At 39.5% G+C, this 19,496-nt stretch overlaps 1 protein-coding gene across 1 annotated transcript in view; it reads right to left on the bottom strand.

The window, feature by feature from the left end:
- Window positions 1–4,697: 4,697 nt before the first annotated feature.
- The window catches only part of LOC144630293 (low-density lipoprotein receptor-related protein 2-like), an 85,013-nt gene continuing 70,214 nt past the window's right edge, over window positions 4,698–19,496 (bottom strand). Inside the window, exons 49-61 of the mRNA XM_078488623.1 lie at window positions 18,394–18,651; window positions 17,134–17,328; window positions 15,546–15,783; window positions 14,411–14,811; window positions 13,484–13,606; window positions 13,039–13,129; window positions 12,563–12,691; window positions 11,564–11,668; window positions 8,194–8,328; window positions 7,643–7,710; window positions 6,580–6,667; window positions 6,064–6,193; window positions 4,698–5,499 (exon numbers count right to left, since the gene is read on the bottom strand). Coding sequence (XP_078344749.1) covers window positions 5,248–5,499; window positions 6,064–6,193; window positions 6,580–6,667; window positions 7,643–7,710; window positions 8,194–8,328; window positions 11,564–11,668; window positions 12,563–12,691; window positions 13,039–13,129; window positions 13,484–13,606; window positions 14,411–14,811; window positions 15,546–15,783; window positions 17,134–17,328; window positions 18,394–18,651 — 2,213 coding nt within the window. The 3' untranslated portion in view covers window positions 4,698–5,247. The remainder of the gene's footprint in view (window positions 5,500–6,063; window positions 6,194–6,579; window positions 6,668–7,642; window positions 7,711–8,193; window positions 8,329–11,563; window positions 11,669–12,562; window positions 12,692–13,038; window positions 13,130–13,483; window positions 13,607–14,410; window positions 14,812–15,545; window positions 15,784–17,133; window positions 17,329–18,393; window positions 18,652–19,496) is intronic.

The raw sequence follows: 19,496 nt of genomic DNA, 5'->3' as shown, positions 1-19,496 counted from the left end.
GAAGATTCTCTCCCCACACCCATTAACTCCCACAAGGGTTACGTCATCGGTTAGAGACAAATAATTCTTTTGTTTGCGTCCTAGATATGTGTTCTTCTAAACAACTTATCTAAACGACTACAAAGACAAATACTGCTTAAAACACTTACCATTACAGTCCATCAAAAGCTCGATTTGCAAATCCCGCCATGGTGTGTTGTTTGCCAGACTTGGATGATGTTCTTTCGTAAAAATTGAAGATTTCGTTGCAGGGCCGGGTTTGCCTTGGTCATTTGAAAATAAAACAAAACCAGAAAATTAACATTTCACTAGCAAATAAAACAACATACACAATACATACATAATACAGTGGTTTACAAATACGAAATGATGCTCACCGCTATAAGTGCTGTCACATCTTTTCGCTCCTTAAGCAAGCCTGAAATGAAAAAAAGGAAATGTGAAACTGTGATATTCCAACAAGGAAATCCTTAAGGTCATTGCCCCGAAATAAAACTGAACATAGATTTTTAACCAAACTTCGCCTACTGGTTTATTACTTTAAGGGAACTAAAATTTTAAAATAAAAAAGGGGGGTCACCAGATTCGTTTAGGAGCAGGAAGACCATGTATATTCCATATAATTCCTTTATAATTCCTCTGCGAGTACTGGCAAAGTACACTTTTTTAGCGATAATTTATTTTTCAAACACATGAATTGATCTGTTTTCATTTTGCAGAAAGAATTTGATCGCTACACCCAAAATATGAGTAAAAATTGATAGGTCACCAGGCTCGTTTAGGAGAAAGCGACAATTCACTTCTCTCGCGGACTAAGCCGCATAGAAAAAAGCCGCCATTTTGTTGATGTGTGTGTGTGCGCGCGCGTAATTACGCGTAAAATTCTGCGCAGTTAGGATGCGCAATGCAATACAGGGCAATTACCTTAAGTCGTAAAGCTGTGATAATAGCAAAGCGCGCGAGTGACGTCACGACTCAAACAAGACTCAGACAAACAAACCGACATGGTGGACGATTTTCCTAAAACACTTACTAAAACAGCCGGTTTTCCAAAACACTTTCATAAAACGAAAACTTCGCCTAGATTCCTTCTATTTCCCTCACAACACGCTGATGTTTTCTAAGCCTCGTGGGGTTATATACATTTGCATTCTATTTTTAGACCTCGCGCGCTTCACTATTAAAAACTGTAAAGTGCTTCCAACTCATGATCAGTAGCCATCAAGAGCGTTTCGGTTTCAAATGAGCACCAATCGATCACTCTTAACACTGATCGCCGGATGGCTGATAGAAAAATGTTTTCATCAATTACAGGAAATGCCTATTGCAAAATGAAAATGTAAAAACCCGAGCCGGGCCGTCAAATATTAAAGAATTCATTTCTTATCACTCAATTGAATAATGAACAAACTGGTTTTCCTGCACCGGTCTCCAAAGTGCATTATTAAGCAACTGAAATTACTTATTCTTGGACCTGGCCTGTATTTTATCAGAATGACTTGCGGGCGCTATATTAAATCAAAGCGGCTATAAGCCACTAAACTCGAAAAAATTATTATGAAACAAGAATCGAAAACAACAAACTGACAAATAAAAATTTGCCAAAACAAATGATTTAAACTTTCCACACTTCAGTGCACTTCACCACTTAGTTTGATTTTCATCTTGCTGCTAATATCGAGAGCACGCCGAAAGGCCAAGAGGTAGCTAGAGTTCCCATCCGTTGCAAATTGTTTTCTTTCTTTTTCTTTTTGAAGGTTAAGCAAAATAAAATCATTGGAAAAATTACGTTCTGCTCTATTTCAAGAGAACTGAAGTTGATACAATATTTCGGCTTGTAATTAAGCATGTTGATATTAGAAATGTAGGTAATCAGAGAACAGGACTAATTAAATTCTCTAGAGGCCTTAAAACACTTGCACGCATTGCATGCCTATATATGTTTAACAGGAATCGAGGGAAGGACGGAAGGAGTGAAATTCACTTCGCTCACTACAACTCTTTTCCGAGTTAAAAATGATCGAGTCAGCAAGTACAAATAATAGCCGATTCAACCGTTGTCTCTAAAAATTTACCAACCTGAAAAACTCCCACGAAGTCGTAAATGCCACATTCAGAAACAGCGAGCTCGAATACTTCACCAGGATTTAGCGCTAGCACGTGTAGCTTGCGTTTGCGTCAAAATCATCCCTTTAGGTCAAAATTCTGCCCAATTGTCCACATCTTGCCACGGAGCATATCTACCTTCTTGTATTGACGTAACAATCTTGTTTTACCAGCTTATTAGTGTTGCAAACTTTGCCTTTTTCTAAGAGAGCAAGAACCAGCGAAGGTGATATCAAACTGAGCTTGTGATGAATAATTATCAGAGTCAGCACACACATCACACCACTTTTGGAATAATCTGCAATGATTTGCAATGTAAATTTGTAGACGGGACCAGTTTCGCGCCAAAAACAACCTCATTTAAAAGTTTGTCTTACATTTAAAGCTTGAACTGACTTTACGGGACTCTGTCACGGCTGGGTTTAGTAAACTTTATTAATTTTTGACAAATACTCGCTATAAAACTTAATGTTTGCGAAGAAATTACTTCTATGGATCTAAATGACAAAACCATACCTTAATTACATCAAACAAATATGTCTCTCGGGCGTTGTAATTGAAAGTTACTAAATTCAGTAACTTTGAAAACTGTTCAGCCTAGCAGTTTTTCGAAAACTCTTATCGCAAACCGTTTTAATCTTCTTCAATTTTTGTCAATCCATACCTTCGTTTCTGCAAGTTTGACAAATCTATGGACAAATGAACAATTTGAGGTCATTTTGACGTCAAAATTTGTTGCCAACGCAACGTCATATGAGGTGAAAGATACCCAATATTAAAACTTTTGAGGCTAATTACTCAAAATTACCGGTACAGGGTAAAAAGTTCTTGCTTTTGATATATTTTTATCTAACTGACAAAAGGAACATTTTTGCTAATTATGAAGAAAAATTCTGTAGTAGATAGTAGACTATAGGATTCGAGGTATTGAAGGAGGTGAGTTACGAGGAAGAAGAAGAAGCTATGTTATTTTTTCATAAATTTTAGGCTCAGTCTAAATCCCACCTACAAAATTTTTCTAAAAATTGTTAGATTGTTTGTTTTGTCCATTTCACCGTCTAATTTTTAAGATTCTAGCCTCGAAAGTCCAAAAATAAGGTCTTAGTCATTGACCACTTTGGTCGTTGCTATGGCAACCATTAGTGACGTCACGTTGTTTAAATTTGTTCATTAGTAAAACGTTTACAAAATTGTACTAAAAGTTTAACCTCAACGTAATTTAAAATATGTCAGATCTACCTGGAAAACGGACTTTTTTGTGGGGGGGGGGGGGGGGAAGGGAGGTGTTTTTATAGTTTAAACACTACAATATCTAGATGCAGATTTTAGCCGATCTAAAATAGATGTGAACGTAACACTTTCACACATCAAAGACGTGATTACACGCTTCCTTATGCACATACAATTTCCGGAGACTAGGGATATATTTTTCCATCATTTTTTTCACTAAGTTTGGGTCCGTATAGCCCTCATGCATGTTTACGTCAGACTGGCTAGTTTTACCACCACGCCTCGCTTTCGAAGTGCAAACTTGTAAATATTACCATGAACGAATTCCCAAAGCACAAAGATGAAAAGAATACCCACGTGAAAACTGCCTGAAGGCGGCAGATGTTTGAGAATAGTTCGCGTAAACGAGGCTTGGTGGCGAATTTTGAGCATATGACGCTATCATGTACAAGGCCGATTCCGTAAGTTTGTCCGTCCGTATTTTTGCCCCATTCTACAGTGTAATAACGTGGCATATTTTGCGCGATCTTTTGCCCTAAAATGGTAAAATGGCGCAATGGTGGAATAATAAACAAGGGTATTCTGTGAGTTAAAGGGGTAAAAAAGCTTCTGGGGAAAGCGTATGTTTCTAAGTTTGGACACGAGTTTGACAGTAAGTTGGAGACGGGAGGTGTGACGTCAAAGCTTTCCCACAGGTAACAACATTGACCTTTCTTTATTTGTTAACGTTGCCTTTAAATATCACACTACATCAATAAACGTTTAAAACCTACAGCAACCTTTTTTTACAAGGCCACGGTTTTTTTACAAACAATTTAACAACCTATAAATAAATAGCTATCTGACCATTTCAAACAATTTCTTTCGACTGCAAACATATACACCTTATTTTAAAGACCTAACACTTGTAAATATGCGCCAAATAAATACCTGACGTTTTCAACTTCTTTGCTTAAAGTTGTGAAGGAACATTACACCATTCTAAAATATTTCATTATATAACTAAATAATATAACTTAATTATTGCGGTCAAACCAGGCAATGCTGATTTTGGTTTCCTCGAATGATGCGAGATGCGTTTCTTGGCAGCATTGTATAATATATTCGCGACAACTTCGGAAAGTACTCAATTTTTTTCAGGAATCTCCGAGTACGAACTTTGCTGATGAGTGGCTGTGAGCCTTCCAGTGACTCCAATAAGATCTTGGCAATAAGTTACATCAGAAACCTGGTTACATGCAATAACGCTACATAATGTGCCTAAAAGGCGAGTTGGCCCACCAAATTTGCATTGTACGATTACTTTTCCAAGTTGTTTAGGTTTTACACCAAGCTTTATATTCAAAAGGCCTTTAGCCTTTTCCAGTCTTAAATTAAAAAAAAAATCCTGACTTTTTAAGACTTGGCACTCTCAACGTTTCGTTGTTAAATTACTGTCCAAGATTTACGTTTTCTACAGAAATTTCGAGGAAACTGGGCGCCAGTTTGTTTGATTTTAGCGCGTTTTTTTAAAGCGATCCCATAAGCGCTCGCGACGAATGCCTGGGCTTGTGTAGAACAATTTAAAATAACCGTTGCATAGCAACTTGCGACTAGGTGAATAAATAACTGGATTCAGACTAACATCTGATTACATTAATACAAAACAGCGCATAGCAAGTATAAATGTTAGATTCAATTTCTAGAAGAAACATGTCAAATTTGAGCCAACTTTGCTCCAAACGAAGCGAGAAATCTCCAAACTTCTTGTGCGCAAACAGTTCTTCCTGAAACAGTGCCGTTGCTTCACTTTAGCTTGGGATATAGTCTCTTCCCCGAGACTTGCATCTTTAAATTCTTCTCGGGATGGTGTTTATAAATTATGGGCGTGGTCCAATCAAGGCGACACGTGACATTCATAAGCTTTTATGGTCAGCAGTTTGTCTCTTGATTCCCAGAAGCATCGCCGTTCATATTCTCAGAACTTCCCCAGAACACGGTCCCCGTCCCAGACTTCCGCGACCCATTGTGCGCCAATAGGGCTTCGTATACGGGGTTTGAAAAGTCCGCTTTGCTCCTACGGTACTCCACTTTTGGCGGGTCTTTATCGCGGAACACCTCCGAGCCCAAACTGGTTTCTGAGCGGTAAACAGATTCGTAGACAGGGTTTGAGAAGGTTGTAGCCTGAAAGAAAAAATATTGAAAAGATATCATTATTTTTTTCGTAACGTGAAGAAAACTTGCCAGCACACCGGCCTTTGAAGCTTACCAAGAAATCCCCTCATAAGTGAGAGTTACAGAGTAGGGGAAAAGTGGGGGATACCAAAGGACTTCACCCCCACCTACAAGTAAGAGTTAGAGGGGAGGGAAGGGGTGAGGGATATCAGAAGACCCCTTCCCCCTCACAAGTGAGAGCAGGGAGTTGGGGAGGGGTGCAGGATACCAAAGGGCCCCACAAGCGAGAGTTAGAGAGTAGGGTAGGGTTTGGGATACCAGAGGAACCCCCACCCACAAGCGAAAGTTATAGAGTAGGGGAGGGATGTGGAATACCGGAGGACCCCCCGCCTTTACAAGCAAGAACAGGGAGTAGGGGAGGAGTGTGGGATACCAGAGGATCCCCCACAAGCGAGAAATAGGGAGTAGGGGAGGGATGTGGGATACCAGAAGACCCCCTCCCCCCACAAGCAAGAGTTAGGGAGTAGGGGAGGGGTGCTGTTGTGGAGGGGTTGCTTACTAACTCACAGTTACCTTTTCTTCTCGTAAGCTGTTCAACTCAGGATCAATATGGGGATCTTCATAGTCGTCGAGCATTTCTTCATAAAGAAAAGATGGATTTCCAACTTGCACCGTCATGCCACTATATTCAGCTTTCTTCGTGCTTTGTATGAAACAAAGTAAAAGTTAGTTTGTTCAAATGTAGCAAGGGCCAGCCGTTAGTAAAATTTAAAGGTGGCGGTTTGAACGTTTGTATACCAACTAGTGTGTGACCATTTAATTGAACTTTATTGAACAGTTCTTTCATGTGGTAGTTTATTTTGCTGTACAGGGTGGTTCCATCTTGTAAGTTTGTGGAAAACCCTAGTGTGTGACCATTTCAATGAAAGCTATTGAGCAGTACTTTCACGTGGTACTGTTTATTATGCTGTACAAGGTGGATCTAACTTTTAAGCCTGTGGATGAAACCCCAGTGTGCGATCATTCATACAAAAGCTATCGAGCAGTACTTTTATGTGGTACTGTTTCTATTGTCAGGTGAAAACTTACGTGCCACGTCGGCGGCAGTAACACAGAATGAGAACAGCGATCAACAGCAGCGCGACCATCACCACTGGTACGACAATCCGCGGCGTCACTGTTAAGAAAGACAAAACTCAGCACAGACACACACAAAAAAATAATAAAAAAAGTAGCGTGTTATTTATGTTACAGTAAAAACCCGCGAGTAAGAACCTATTGTTTTTCAGGTTAGGCTAAACAGGTTCTTACATAAAGGGTTTTTAGTAAACTCAACTGAGTTTATTGAGAAATTACTCGTTAAATATAAGCTTGAAAATATTTATTAATTAGAACCAATACAGGAAGAGACTAGCTCCTTCTCGAAACCTCGAAAATATTAAAACTGAAAACTTTAACCTCGGAAAATATTTATTAAATAACTACTAGTAGCACAGCCTGATAATATTCCAATTATAGACTAAGTGACTTGCATTGTCTATTTCAAAAGACAATGTAATATATTGTAGTGTAAGTAAGGACTGTAAGTAATTTAGCACGATCAGTAAGGAGAGATTGTAATGTATGTTTCTAAATAAAATTTTAATTGCAAAAACAAATAATAAATAAAAAAAAATAAAATAAAATAAAGGGTTTTTAGCACAAATTTAGGTTCTTAATTTCTGAAGAAAAAAATGCAATGTTGTTATAGAGATTTTAGTGGTATTCGGCCTTTTTCTTGTATAAAATATGCATACCACATAGTGTTTACGTCAAAATGAAGCAATAATCATATATTTTCCCAAAAGTATTTTTTATCAATTTTAGAAATTAAGAACCTGTTTCCAAAATTTAGGCTAAATAGGTTCTTATTAAAATGTTATCTAATTTGCAAATTTTAGCCTAACAGGTTCTTAAATGTTAGGTTCTTACTCGCGGGTTTTTACTGTATTTGCTTTGCTGCTTCACTAGCTAGATCCCTCGCTCCATTTGGCCTTGCCAGCTTTGCCGATTTACTCAATGAAAATCTATTCACAAGTTACTACTAAACATTCACAACAACGACAAGCTAAGAAAAGTATTTAACGTTATTATTAAGCAGGTAAGACCTTACCATCACTACCCACTCTTCCCATAACTTCAGGTTTCTTGCAGGATTTCGCCAACTTTCCATCTGAACATCTAAAATGACACAAACATACTGAGTTATACCGAAAAACTAAATTAATTTAAAAAATAAATAAATGGGAAATTACAGTGGCATTTCCACAAAGTGGCCCTTCGTCCACTGTTCCCGATGATGAAAATGAATGAATAATTTCCAGATTTACAAAGGAACAATTCTCTGGAGAGCATCACATGATCTGAAATGGGCAATTTACATACGTAGCTAAAGAGGTCTATTGGAATCTAGAGTGTTCGTTTTTGGGCAGGGAGGAAACCGGACAACCCGGAGAAAGACCCTCTGAGCAAGGACGAGAACCAACAACAAACTCAACCCACATATGACGTCGGATACGGTTATTGAACCCGGGTCACAATGGTTGGAAGCGAGCGCTCTCGTCATTGCGCATATGGCGCAGCTTGAAAAAGATTTTTTCACGTTTGTTATACAGGATTCAGACTGAGCAAGCGGACTCTTTTTTCTGCGTGACACTAACTTACCGGCACATTGCTTGGTTGGTGTCATTTGTGACAACACAGTCCAGATCACCGCATAACTTTCCATCTCGATTCTCTTCATAGCACGGGTCTAATGCACAAGTTTTGTTTCCAATGTACATGTATCCTTTTCGACATCTGGAAAAGAAAGAAAGGCAGTGAAATCTCACTTCTGAGCGCCATGCAGCTATACAACCACTGTTAAAGTGACTGAAGGTTTCGTGATCTTGTTTCGTAACGGCTAAAAGTGTAGCCTGAACAAACACTACAAAAAGACGTATCCTTTCGTGCGCTTAATGGTTCTTCCGCTAAAGATACCTCTAAGATTCAAACCGAATAAATTCCATATTAAGTAGCTATGCAGAGAAATGTGCATGGGTTAAGTTCGCGGGATCCAAGGAGAGCCTATGGTGCAGTTGTTGCTGTCATCAAGATGTAATTCATCTGAGGATAAATATGTGCTTCGTTATTAGTTTTGAATCATGCTTGTATGCTTAAAGGAGCTATGTCACGGCGATTGGCAGATTTTTGGTCTAAACTGTTCTGAAATTAGTGGTAGGCAACTAAACCAATAAGAAAAACATTATCTTTGAACATCTAAAGGAAGATATAACCTTAACTTGCGGATAGAAATAAACTTACGGCTATAAGTATCAATTTTTTTGATGACGCGCGGAAACAACTTAAAAACGTTAGTCTAACTTTTTCATGTTGCAATCCGTTCCCATCCGAGCCATCCGCAGCCAAAGATGCTCGTTAACAGTTTCAGTGCTCTAATATAGCAATTTTTAATAAAAATGGACTACCTAATTCTTACTAATTTTCGCGCGTACTTAATTTCGCGAAAAGTCGGAGGCCGAATTTCGCGAGTATCAATTTTCGCGATTGCAAGAAAAAGTACACCAAAAGTGTATTAAATTTCGCGATTTTGTCAGTGTTTTATTGATCAGTCGTCAAAGACTAAGGAACTACGGGAAATATACAAAGAACTGGCTCAGTGTAACTACAAGGAATCTGCAAACAGAAACTTTGGTGACTGCGCTTAAGAGGTTTTGGCTGATTTACAAGCTCACGAAAACAGTTATCAGAAGAAGGGTGCAGTCGAAAGTAAGACGGCAAAATATTTTCAAGTATAGAAAGTTGGAGTTTCAAACATTTAGAATTTTTATTAACTTTTGATATATAATATGGTATTAATTTTCGCGTGTTGCAATTTCGCGCAATGTTTTTTTCGCGCGTATAAAATTTCGCGATTATTTTGAAATCGCGAAAATCGCGAAAATTAGTACTCGCGAAAATTAGTAAGAATAGGGTATTATTTTTAAGTTTCCTGCGACACAAATATAAATTTTGGCTGTTCAAAACTCTGGTAAAATACGTGACATAGTCCCTTTAACAAATGAAAGTGTAGGAATAAATGTATTTGTATTCGGCAGAAATTATTGGCAGTGACAGAATGTATAATTTTGTATTGGCATGGAACGCATGTGCGCCGTTATGGCGCTAATTGAGTTTTTGTTTTTGTTGTTTACTTGTATAAGCTTCGGCAGATGTTATTTATTCATCTCTGTTTTTCAAAATTTTGTTTTTAGGACTCGCCGTGTTTTTTTGCTGCTGAATGCTTATCCTGCAATTTATATGAGTACTTCTAGGCTGTTTTTTTACCTCTAGCCCCCGGAGGTTTGTGTGCCTGCATTTGGTCCGGGAATACGTTTCCATTTTTCCCACTGGGTTTTTGGGTTTTCGTATCAGGCGGTTGCACAGGTCTTTTAGCATGAGATGTACTCTACTTTTTGGTGCGTAGTCTGTTTTTTTCTAGTAACTGATATTTTACATATGTACCGTACGCGGACGGCATTTTACTGAGGCCGAAGCTGCCTGCAATATATCCAATAATGCTGTGAGCCTCAGTAATTATCTATTATAATTATTGACCCTCCTAAAACCCTATTTTTCTCTCTCTGCATCATATCAACGATTTCAGTCGCTTCCACACTGATGTTTTGGTTCATGACTGCAATACGGTTGAACCCCGATAACTCGAACTCTGAAGGGAAACGAAAAATAGTTCGAGTTAGCGGGGTTTCGAGTTATCGGGGTCGATTGAATATTCAATTTGCCAAGTTAATAATTGATAGTTTATCTATTTTTCAGCACTTCAGTACACAGTACAGTGAAAATTAAACTGATCTCGTCAGAAACTCTCACACGATCATACATTTTTATGATAAGAGTGGAAAATGACTGAATGAATCTATTTCTAATTAAAATCAAATTGCTGTAGTATTCGTTTTAGTGTTTAAATCCGATTACACGACATGAAGAGCTATAAGATATCATTGGGCATACGTGGCGAGCTGCAAGAACCATAATTCGAGTTATCGGGGTAAATTTGACCCAAATTTTGTTCAAGGGAAATGAAATTTAGTTCGAGTTAGCGGGGTTTTCGAGTTATCCGAGTTCGAGTAAAAATGACTAAAAAGTGAGTTCAAATCCAAGGGAAATGGAAGTTAGTTCGAGTTAGCGGGGTTGTTCGAGTTATCCGAGTTCGAGTTACCGGAGTTCTACTGTATTCGATATATTGCAGAGAAAGAACAATAGGATTTTTGTGGGTCAGTAATTATTAACAGTAAGCTAGCTTCAGTACAGATTTTTCCGATATATACTTTTTGTATTTTTCTCTGTATACCTTTGATTACGTGTTATGATTAAGTGTGCAGTCTTTTCTTCAGGGAAGTGTTCGCACTCTGCCTGCCTTTTAATACTTGTTTGTACCTCATGTATTTATCCTTTATTCAATATTTTATTGTAATTTACATCGGACTCGGATGACTTGCCTGACTGCGAGTACGAGGGAGTGTTGGAAATGTTTAACATTTCAATCACTCCCTCGTCCTTGCAGTCAGGCATACAATGCATGTACAGCGAGAAGTGAACGAAAACAATGTGATACAAGTGCTGTATGTGGCAAAGAAATACATCTTACCTTCTCTCGCCGATGAATGTGTAACGATAGGTTTTATGGCTATCGGGCGCTTGTTTGCCTGTGCTTGGGAGCTTGGCAAATATCTCAGTTAACAACTGAGCTCTTCACGGGAGAGCGGACAAAATGGTTCGGTAAACAATGTGTTTCGATGTGGAGAGGGGAGATCAACTCGATAGAGCCACTAGCTAGGCTGCCGCCGAATCGGTATAAAGATCTATTGAGCATGCGAAAACAGACCTTTTCACGGCGGATAAAGTAATGCTTTGCAATATAAGAACAGGGGATTTTACTTGAGGTATTTTGTTTTCGAAGATGAAGAGCTGACCAAACAAAATATATTTGAGGTAATGTTCTATGAATGAAAAATAACGGACGCAAGATACTTACTTGCAGGCAAACTTGCCGTCTTGTACAATACAAGTTCCACCATGGCTACAGCTGAACAACGCACATGTCACTTCACACACTTCACCCATTGTTCGAGGTAGGCAGCTGAGCAAAGGAAAGTAACGCAACGACTATATATTACCGTAACGCAACGATTTATGCAGTAGTAACGCAACAACTAAATTACAAAATGGTGAAACACTTCGTAACGCAACAATTCCCTTTCAGTCAGTAACCCAAGAAATGCTAGAGTTTTATATTGTACTAATGGTAACAACGCAACAATAGGTCATTTTACAGTTGTCTGCTAAGCAACTGGCCTTTGAATGGTAGCGAGGCTGGAGGTGACCTTGCATTGATCCAAACCTTTCTGCTTTTCTCATGTAAATGCAAACTAGTTAGCATCAAAACAACTTGACTAATACAACAAAAACAGTGAAGTCTGTATCAAAACAAGGTTACCTCCACTGAGAAGACAAATTTAAAATGGTCTATTGGATTCTGTTCTGTTGTTGTAACATAACAACTAAATACTGCTGTAACGCAAACGTATACCATTGTAACACAACGACTAAATTCTGCTCCAACGTAACAGTTTATCCAGCCAGTAACGCAACAACTAAATCCTGCTATTAGGCAAAATAACACCATTGTAACGCAACAACTAAATACAACTCAAACGCAACAGACTAACCAGGCCATTACGCAACAACTGAATCTTGAGTTAACACAACAGTTCATCGTCTCAATAACGGATCCGAAATGAGCTCAATTGCCATGAAAAGAGACTCAAAGTAAATGACATCTTCGGCTCAACTACAGATCATCGGATAAGTCATGGACTCGAATCCCATTTGAACGCCAATGCTTGGGCTTTTGTTGCTTCGTTACTGGCAAGCTATCTTTCATTTCACTGTTTATCCGGTACTTGTAGAAGACCTTATCTTCCAAGTGGAATATTAATTATTTCTTTGTTATTTATCTAAGCGTGCAACTTACTTGCACTTCTGTTTACCATCCTGGAAGACACATGTCCCACCATTGAGGCATTTCAGTGTACATACCGCTGGCTTGTTTGTAGGCTCAATAGGTGTTTCACAGCGCATGCCTGTGAATCCTTTAGGACAACTAGAAATAGAAAGAATAAATAAACGCAAAGCAAATTGCCGGATTGAGGGCGTATAGTGTTTAATACATCACTTAGTAACTCAGTTTAGTTTTCAAAGATTCTTAACTAAGCAAGAAACACTTATTGTAACAGATAGTTTCCATTTCACTTTGCTTACTTAGCCGTTGATTTAGGTCAACTTATGTCTTGTTAGGCCTAAAAAATCTATAACTGCTCACTCTCCAACTTCACACTCAAGGAAAGAACATTGAGCGATTGGGTCGAGCTGGCATAAAATATAACATTAGGCAAGTAGTATTTTTCTATGCCGATCAACATAACAAACAAACAAAAAAGTACAACTCACAAACAAGTGGCGTTGTTCCTGATGTTGACACAAGTTCCCTTTCCACACAATCCAAGCCAACAAACTGGTGGAGGGCGTGGGGCCTGGGTAGCTGCAACAAAAAGAACGAAAATGTATAAAATAAGAGCAAGCGGTGGTTATTGCCGCTTATATTGCACAATTGCGAGTTTTTTTTTTGGCAATTATAAGCGGGAGAACTAAGGGAAGGAAACAGGGGTAGTAGTGAGGGGGGGGGGGGGTGGTACGGGAGGGTGAAAGAAAGGACTACAGAGGTTGCGGTACCCTGTTCCAGGCTCTTGGTCAGTGGGGAAGATCGAAAAAGCGGGCAAGCAAAGGAAGAATGAATAGGAGGCCTTCCCACTTTTCTTTCGTTCGCCTGTTTTTCGATCGGGACGGAAGAACGGGCGGGTGGAGGGGAAGAAATGTAAGTGACAACAATACTCACGCGTTTGGCAGTCTCCAGATTTGCCTGGGTCCCCTGTGGGACACACGCACACAGGTTTCCCAGGATTGGACAGGCACAAATGAGAGCACTTGTTCTTCCCAAATGCACAGTTGTTTACCAAGTCTAGGAAGATAATTTACACAAAACGATCAGCAAAATGAAATACAAATAAGGCAAAAAGCCGAATTTAGTACATGGGTTCAATAATAAATGCTATCTAACAAAACCTGTGAACATTCTCTCAATTGAAGGATATATAAGGAAGGCCAGCGCGCGAGGAGAGGGCAAGGCAAAGCTACGAATGAGCCATTTGCAGCTAACGCTCACATGGTACAAAATCCGCCATGTTGGAGGGAAAGCTTCGCTCTGGACATTCTAAACAAATGAAAGTTAAGCATGACTGATTGAAGTCGCTTTGTTTTGAATGTCCCAGCGGAATGCTTGTTCTCCAGCGAGGGGTTAATTTGTACCATGTGGCAGGCTTTTAGCCAGGAGTTAAAAACTAGGAATCCAAGATTTTTATAAAGCCAGACTTTGTCCCCATAGGAGGGCCTGAGGAGCATGCAAGGTGTTTTTCTGCAGATAAATGAGTGCAAAGGTACCTTACGATTTCCAAATTTGCTTAAAAAGCCTCTGTAAACAGTTATTCATATTAATTTTCTCTGAAAAGTGGCCATCCATAGGACTCCTGGACTCCCACCTGGCTAAAAGCCTGCCATGTGATCGTTAGCTGCAAAGAGTCCATTTTCCGCTAATACTTTCACTCTAAGACGCGAAAGATCTTTCCTCTCCTTACTACCCTCTTTCACCAATCGAAGTCACCAAAGCACGTCCTCATGAGAACACGCGAGGTTGCTTGGCAACCACTGTTGATTGACACCGAATTGCCACAATACATTTGCTGTAATAAAGAAACGTTTCCTTTACCATTGGGTACATATTGCTGCTGCTGTTGATACACGGCCAATCCAACAGGCCGCCTGAGCCCGTGCGCCAATACTGTCAGCGGACCTTGGCCAAACTTGTTTAACCTGCACAGCTTTCCGGATTGTACAGTGACATACAAGAAATTCTCGTGTAACGCAATCGTTGTCGGCATGTCACTGTCGGCAAACTGTCGCACAAGGTGTCTGTCACGCCCGTCAAGAGTCACGGATTCTACACGCCTTAGCTTTGAGTCACACCAGTAGAGTCGTTTTGCTGGAGCATCAAGTGCTAGGCCAACTGGCCATTTGAGTTTGCTTTGTACCAAAGCACTGAGGTTTCTTCCTTCCATGCGTGCTGTTTGAATGGCTGGCTGGTAACCAACTTCGGTCCAATACATCCGTCTGCAAAATGGCATAATTGTAATAATAATGCTAGTAATAATATTAATAACAGTAATAATAATAAACGGTCTTTCTGACAGTGTAGCATCGCCGAACAGACAGAAATAGTTATTTTGCCGGCACGGACCAGAGGACTGGGTCCGCGTAGAAGGGAGCATCATTAGATATGTATAGTTACAGATTTGAAACAGTCTAAGTGAGCACTTCACTCGAGCAACAAAATTTTATTTTACTCCGGGCGCATGACTCTTCAGTTTGTATTTGTTTCCCGCGCTTTTTACCAGTTTCATGTTTTCCCGCATTTTGCAATGGTCGGATGTTTTCTCGCGCTTTGTACCAGTTTCATGATACTTTGCGCCTTGCACGGGTTGCATGTTTTCCCGCGCTATTTTTACCAGTTGCGTGTTTTGTCTTGAAGTTCTGGTTAGTTTACTACGTGCTGTCTATAGCTACTGTGACTGCTTGTGGCAACTTTGTCGCTGGTTTTAATAGCGAAGCGCGAGAGGTCTAAAAATAGAGAGAAATAGAAGGAATCTAGACGAAGTTTCGGTTTGAACACCGGCCGTTTTAGAAAGTGTTTAAGGAAAATCGTCCACCATTTCGGTTTGTTTACGTTTGCCTGAGGGTTGTCTGAGAAGCGCGCTTCTCTATTAGAGCAGTAAAGTTTTAAAACCCATCATCAAACCCATCATTTCATGTCAGATTAAAACACTCTACGTCTTTAATCCTCTTACCCAGCCGGTGGATCAAGGACCAGAGCAAGTGGCATGTTGACACGTCCAGAGAACAGTGCGTATCTATAGTAACCATCCCTTGACGCTACTTCTATGACGCGCTTCTTAGCGTCGGTCCAGTAGATATTCCCGCTTAACCAGTCTACAGCTAAGCCTTCTGCTCTTCCAACTGGTACATGCAGATCCTGTATTTCCTGTTTGACGGCCCGTTTTATTCTATGGCTTGACTCTACTCTGTCTGCAAAGTGAACAGAAGAATTGATTAAAACAAACATGAGACGATAAAACTCTACTTTGAAAAATAGACGTGTCCAATGAGAAAAAGGTTAGCCGTTTTTTTAACATTTAAGAATGGACGAGGTCCAAAATGTGTAAAACAAAATAAATTTTCGCATGAAAGCTTCACACACCAGGTTTTTGCCCCACACTTCTTTCCACGAACCTTGAAGGCGAACGTATTCTGGGTTTTCACGTGACGTCATCAAAATTCTCTTATCCAGAATCACGATACCCCTGAGTTTTTATCTTACACTGGTTATTAGACGTCCTTAATGTATATCTTGTTGAAGGTTTTTAGCTCGATAGCATCCGCCGTCTTTCACATAGAGCGTTTTTAATTTCGTAGTTTCACGCCACACGAGATCAAAATGGCCGCTTGAAGGCTGTCACGTATACTTAAAAATGCCTCATCCTGTAATTTTTAACAATCTGAACAGTTGAAGTTTTGCGAGAAGTGTTTATGTGAATGTTTAAGTGTTCATGAAGGTGAACTGACCGCTTTTTATAGCAGAAGTGAATGCCAGATGTTTAATTGATTCCGGCGGCCGTGGTGCCCCTTCACACGGACTCCAACATAGCGTTTCCATACTGTGCTTTCTAATTGTGTGGAACATTTTAACGGATAACTCGAGTACGGAATACCGTACAGACCTGAGACTTGAAAAAGTAGACTATCTAGTAATTTTCTACAACCTGTAATGTTCTTGATTTTTTGGACTCAATAGCTTTGGATATTTTTTTTGTAGCGCGTATTTTTTTTGTAGCGCGTGACAGTAGCGTCATTGGCGTGACAGTAAAAGCCAGCAATATGTGTGAACGGGCCCTTGGGAGCGACTATCCTCCCTAACTCATTTGATATAGCGAGACAAAGGTTAGACAATAGCGAGAAACCTGATGGCAAGGGCCAACTTAATTAACGTAGTATTTCTTTCAGGATTGAAATGAGATATATCTTTAAACATCTAAAGGAAGAAATATGGGATAAAAATCAAGATACAGCTAGAAATATCGATTTTTTCGAAGACGCGGAAACAACTTGAAAATTCATTTCGATCCAAGCCATCCGCAGCCAAACACGCTTGTAAGCAGTTTCAGTGCACTAATATAGCAATTTTTAATAAAAATGGACTATTATTTTTAGGTTTCCTACGACACAAATATACAATTTCGCTGTTCAAAAATCTGTGACAAAGCCCCTTTAAGATTTTTGTTGTCGTATTTGTATAGGGAAAAATAGAGGCCTGGGTTACGCGCATAACAGCAAACAAGTCTCCCGAGTGGGGGAGTTAATGGTCACTGGTTTTGTTACCTGCAATTCTTGCCCGTTTTATCGTGCCTTTCCTCAAGTCAGTCCAGAACACCATCTGTTCTTCCCACCACACATCAAGCGCCCCTAGGGACCCCTGACTGTGAGCTACAGCTCCGTACGATCCTGTACCATTGCCGTCTAATCCCAGATGTCTGATGTCACCTCCAGTTGGGAAAAGAAGAGATGGAGCTTTTCCTGGAGGAAAAAAAACTTCACTGCAACTCATGAACTGCATATACAGTGGAACCCCTTTAATACTGACACCAATAGGACAGGGGCGCGTGTCGTTTCAACCAAAAAAAAAAAAAAAAAAAAAAAAAAAAACAAAAAAAATATCTCCCCAACCAAATATGGTGGATGTCCTTATAACAGAGGTGGAGTGTGTATGTATTTTGCTCTCATTCGGACCAAGTCCGTAATAGGGAGGTGTCGGAAAGTAGAGGTTCGACTGTACACTTGTGCTTGAATAACAGCCACCTAAGTTACCACAAGGCAAGGGAAACATTATTCCATATAAGATCAAAACTGAAAGTCATTTTCCAGTTCTTGGAACGTCAGTCAAAATAAATGACTAAAAACTAGAAAGGAGGTTTAGATTATGAGCTTGGAGCTGAAAGGTGAAAAGTTAAGGAAATAGTAAGTCAACTCTCTAAGATTAAGTGGTATTCCAGGGCACCGATTTACTCTAGTTTTCGCAGGACAGAATTCGACTTTTCACAACCCTTCTATTTTTCAACAGTCCAGACAGAAACAGTACTGGACCTTCAAACAAGATGGAATGATAATCGATCGCAGATAATCCCCCACTCCTCCCCTCACATTTGGTGAGGTCGTCATAACAATTTGCAGGCATCTATTTATACACCAGGGTGGTGAGAGGCATTGTGACAGAGAAAGGTCTTGCCAAAGAACAAAACACAAATACTCTGGTCAGCACTCACTCCAACCTGCATCTCTTAACCTAAAGCCCATCACAGTAACCATTAGGTCACTGCGCCGCGTGCAATAAGTTTCTAATATCTTATCTCTTTTTTTTTTTTTTTTTTTTCTTTTTTTTTTTCTTTTTTAAAATAAAAAAAATTTTTTTTTTGTTTTTTTTTTTTTATTATTAATTTTTTTTTTTTTTTTTTCCCTTTTTTTTTTTTCCAATTTTTTTTTCGCTTCATTTATTTTCTTTTTTTTAAAATCCAAAATCCGAAATTCTGTCGCGAAAATTCCATGTAATAAGGTAATCTATTTCCTTATCGCTAACAAACATACCTTCAGCCTTGCAGTCTTTCCCGTCCACACCATCACTAACATAGCCCTGGTCACACAGACACTTGAAGCTTCCTCGCGTGTTCACACACTGCTGACTGCACGCACCGAATGTCTGACACTCATCTATGTCCACACACTTGCGAGTGTCCATGGACAGTTGGAAACCGTGCCAGCAGAAACACACAACACCTCCGTCAACTACGGTACAGTTCTGTTCACATCCACCGTTGGTGACACCGCAAGATTTGTGTCTTCCACCTTGAGAGAAATAGCAGTGGTTAACATTACAAAGATCGGTCATCGCTACTTATATTATTACACTTCACCTTATAGCCTACGCTGACGTTCATTTTGGTTCGCAGCAATCTTTACTCCCCAACGAGGAGAGGACGGTGAAAAGATGGGCGCGACGAAGCAAAAGAACGTCTGCGTTTGAGGCTTTTACCGTACGGGCCCAGGCTCGAAATCAAGGACAGTTCACCAGTTCCTGAAACTAAATGGTTAATCCTCATACCATTTTTCATACGACCCCCCCCCATCTTCAGTGCTAAGTGTTAGCAACAAAACAATGAGACAAACAAAACAAAACAGAAAAAAAAAATAATAATAATAAATAAGTAGCCTGTTTACAAATGAACAATAGTATGGTGATACGATTGTAATAGAAAAGCGCAAGTATAACCTTCGATATTTCAACGTCGTACTAGAAATAAAACGAAGCAAATACTGAATGTATTAAATACATAGTCATTAAATTTAAACTAATGCCAATTGATCGTCCTCATTGCATTCTGCACTATCCTTTGAAACTGGCTTTAAACAGACCTTCACGTTAGGTCCACTATTCCTCCATGATACACATAACTGACAGAAATGAATGTTTTATTGGTATTTGTCATAGGAGCATTCCCATGCTAAAGTAACAAAACACAGTTACAGTTTCATGTAACTTTACGTGACAGAACGTGAGTTCGGTTTATTGTGACGAGTCACGTCACGCAGCAATGCGAAGGAAACGAGCTATTCAATGACATCGTTCTCACTACTGAATTTCTTATTAGTCGCATATAGCGCATATCAAAACGTAACGGAACATGAGTGTC

This window comes from Oculina patagonica, chromosome 11 (genome assembly GCF_052425735.1).
Source record: "Oculina patagonica isolate OP01 chromosome 11, crgOcupat, whole genome shotgun sequence".
Classification (NCBI taxonomy): Eukaryota; Metazoa; Cnidaria; class Anthozoa; order Scleractinia; family Oculinidae; genus Oculina; species Oculina patagonica.
This window is presented reverse-complemented; position numbering and strand designations above follow the sequence as displayed.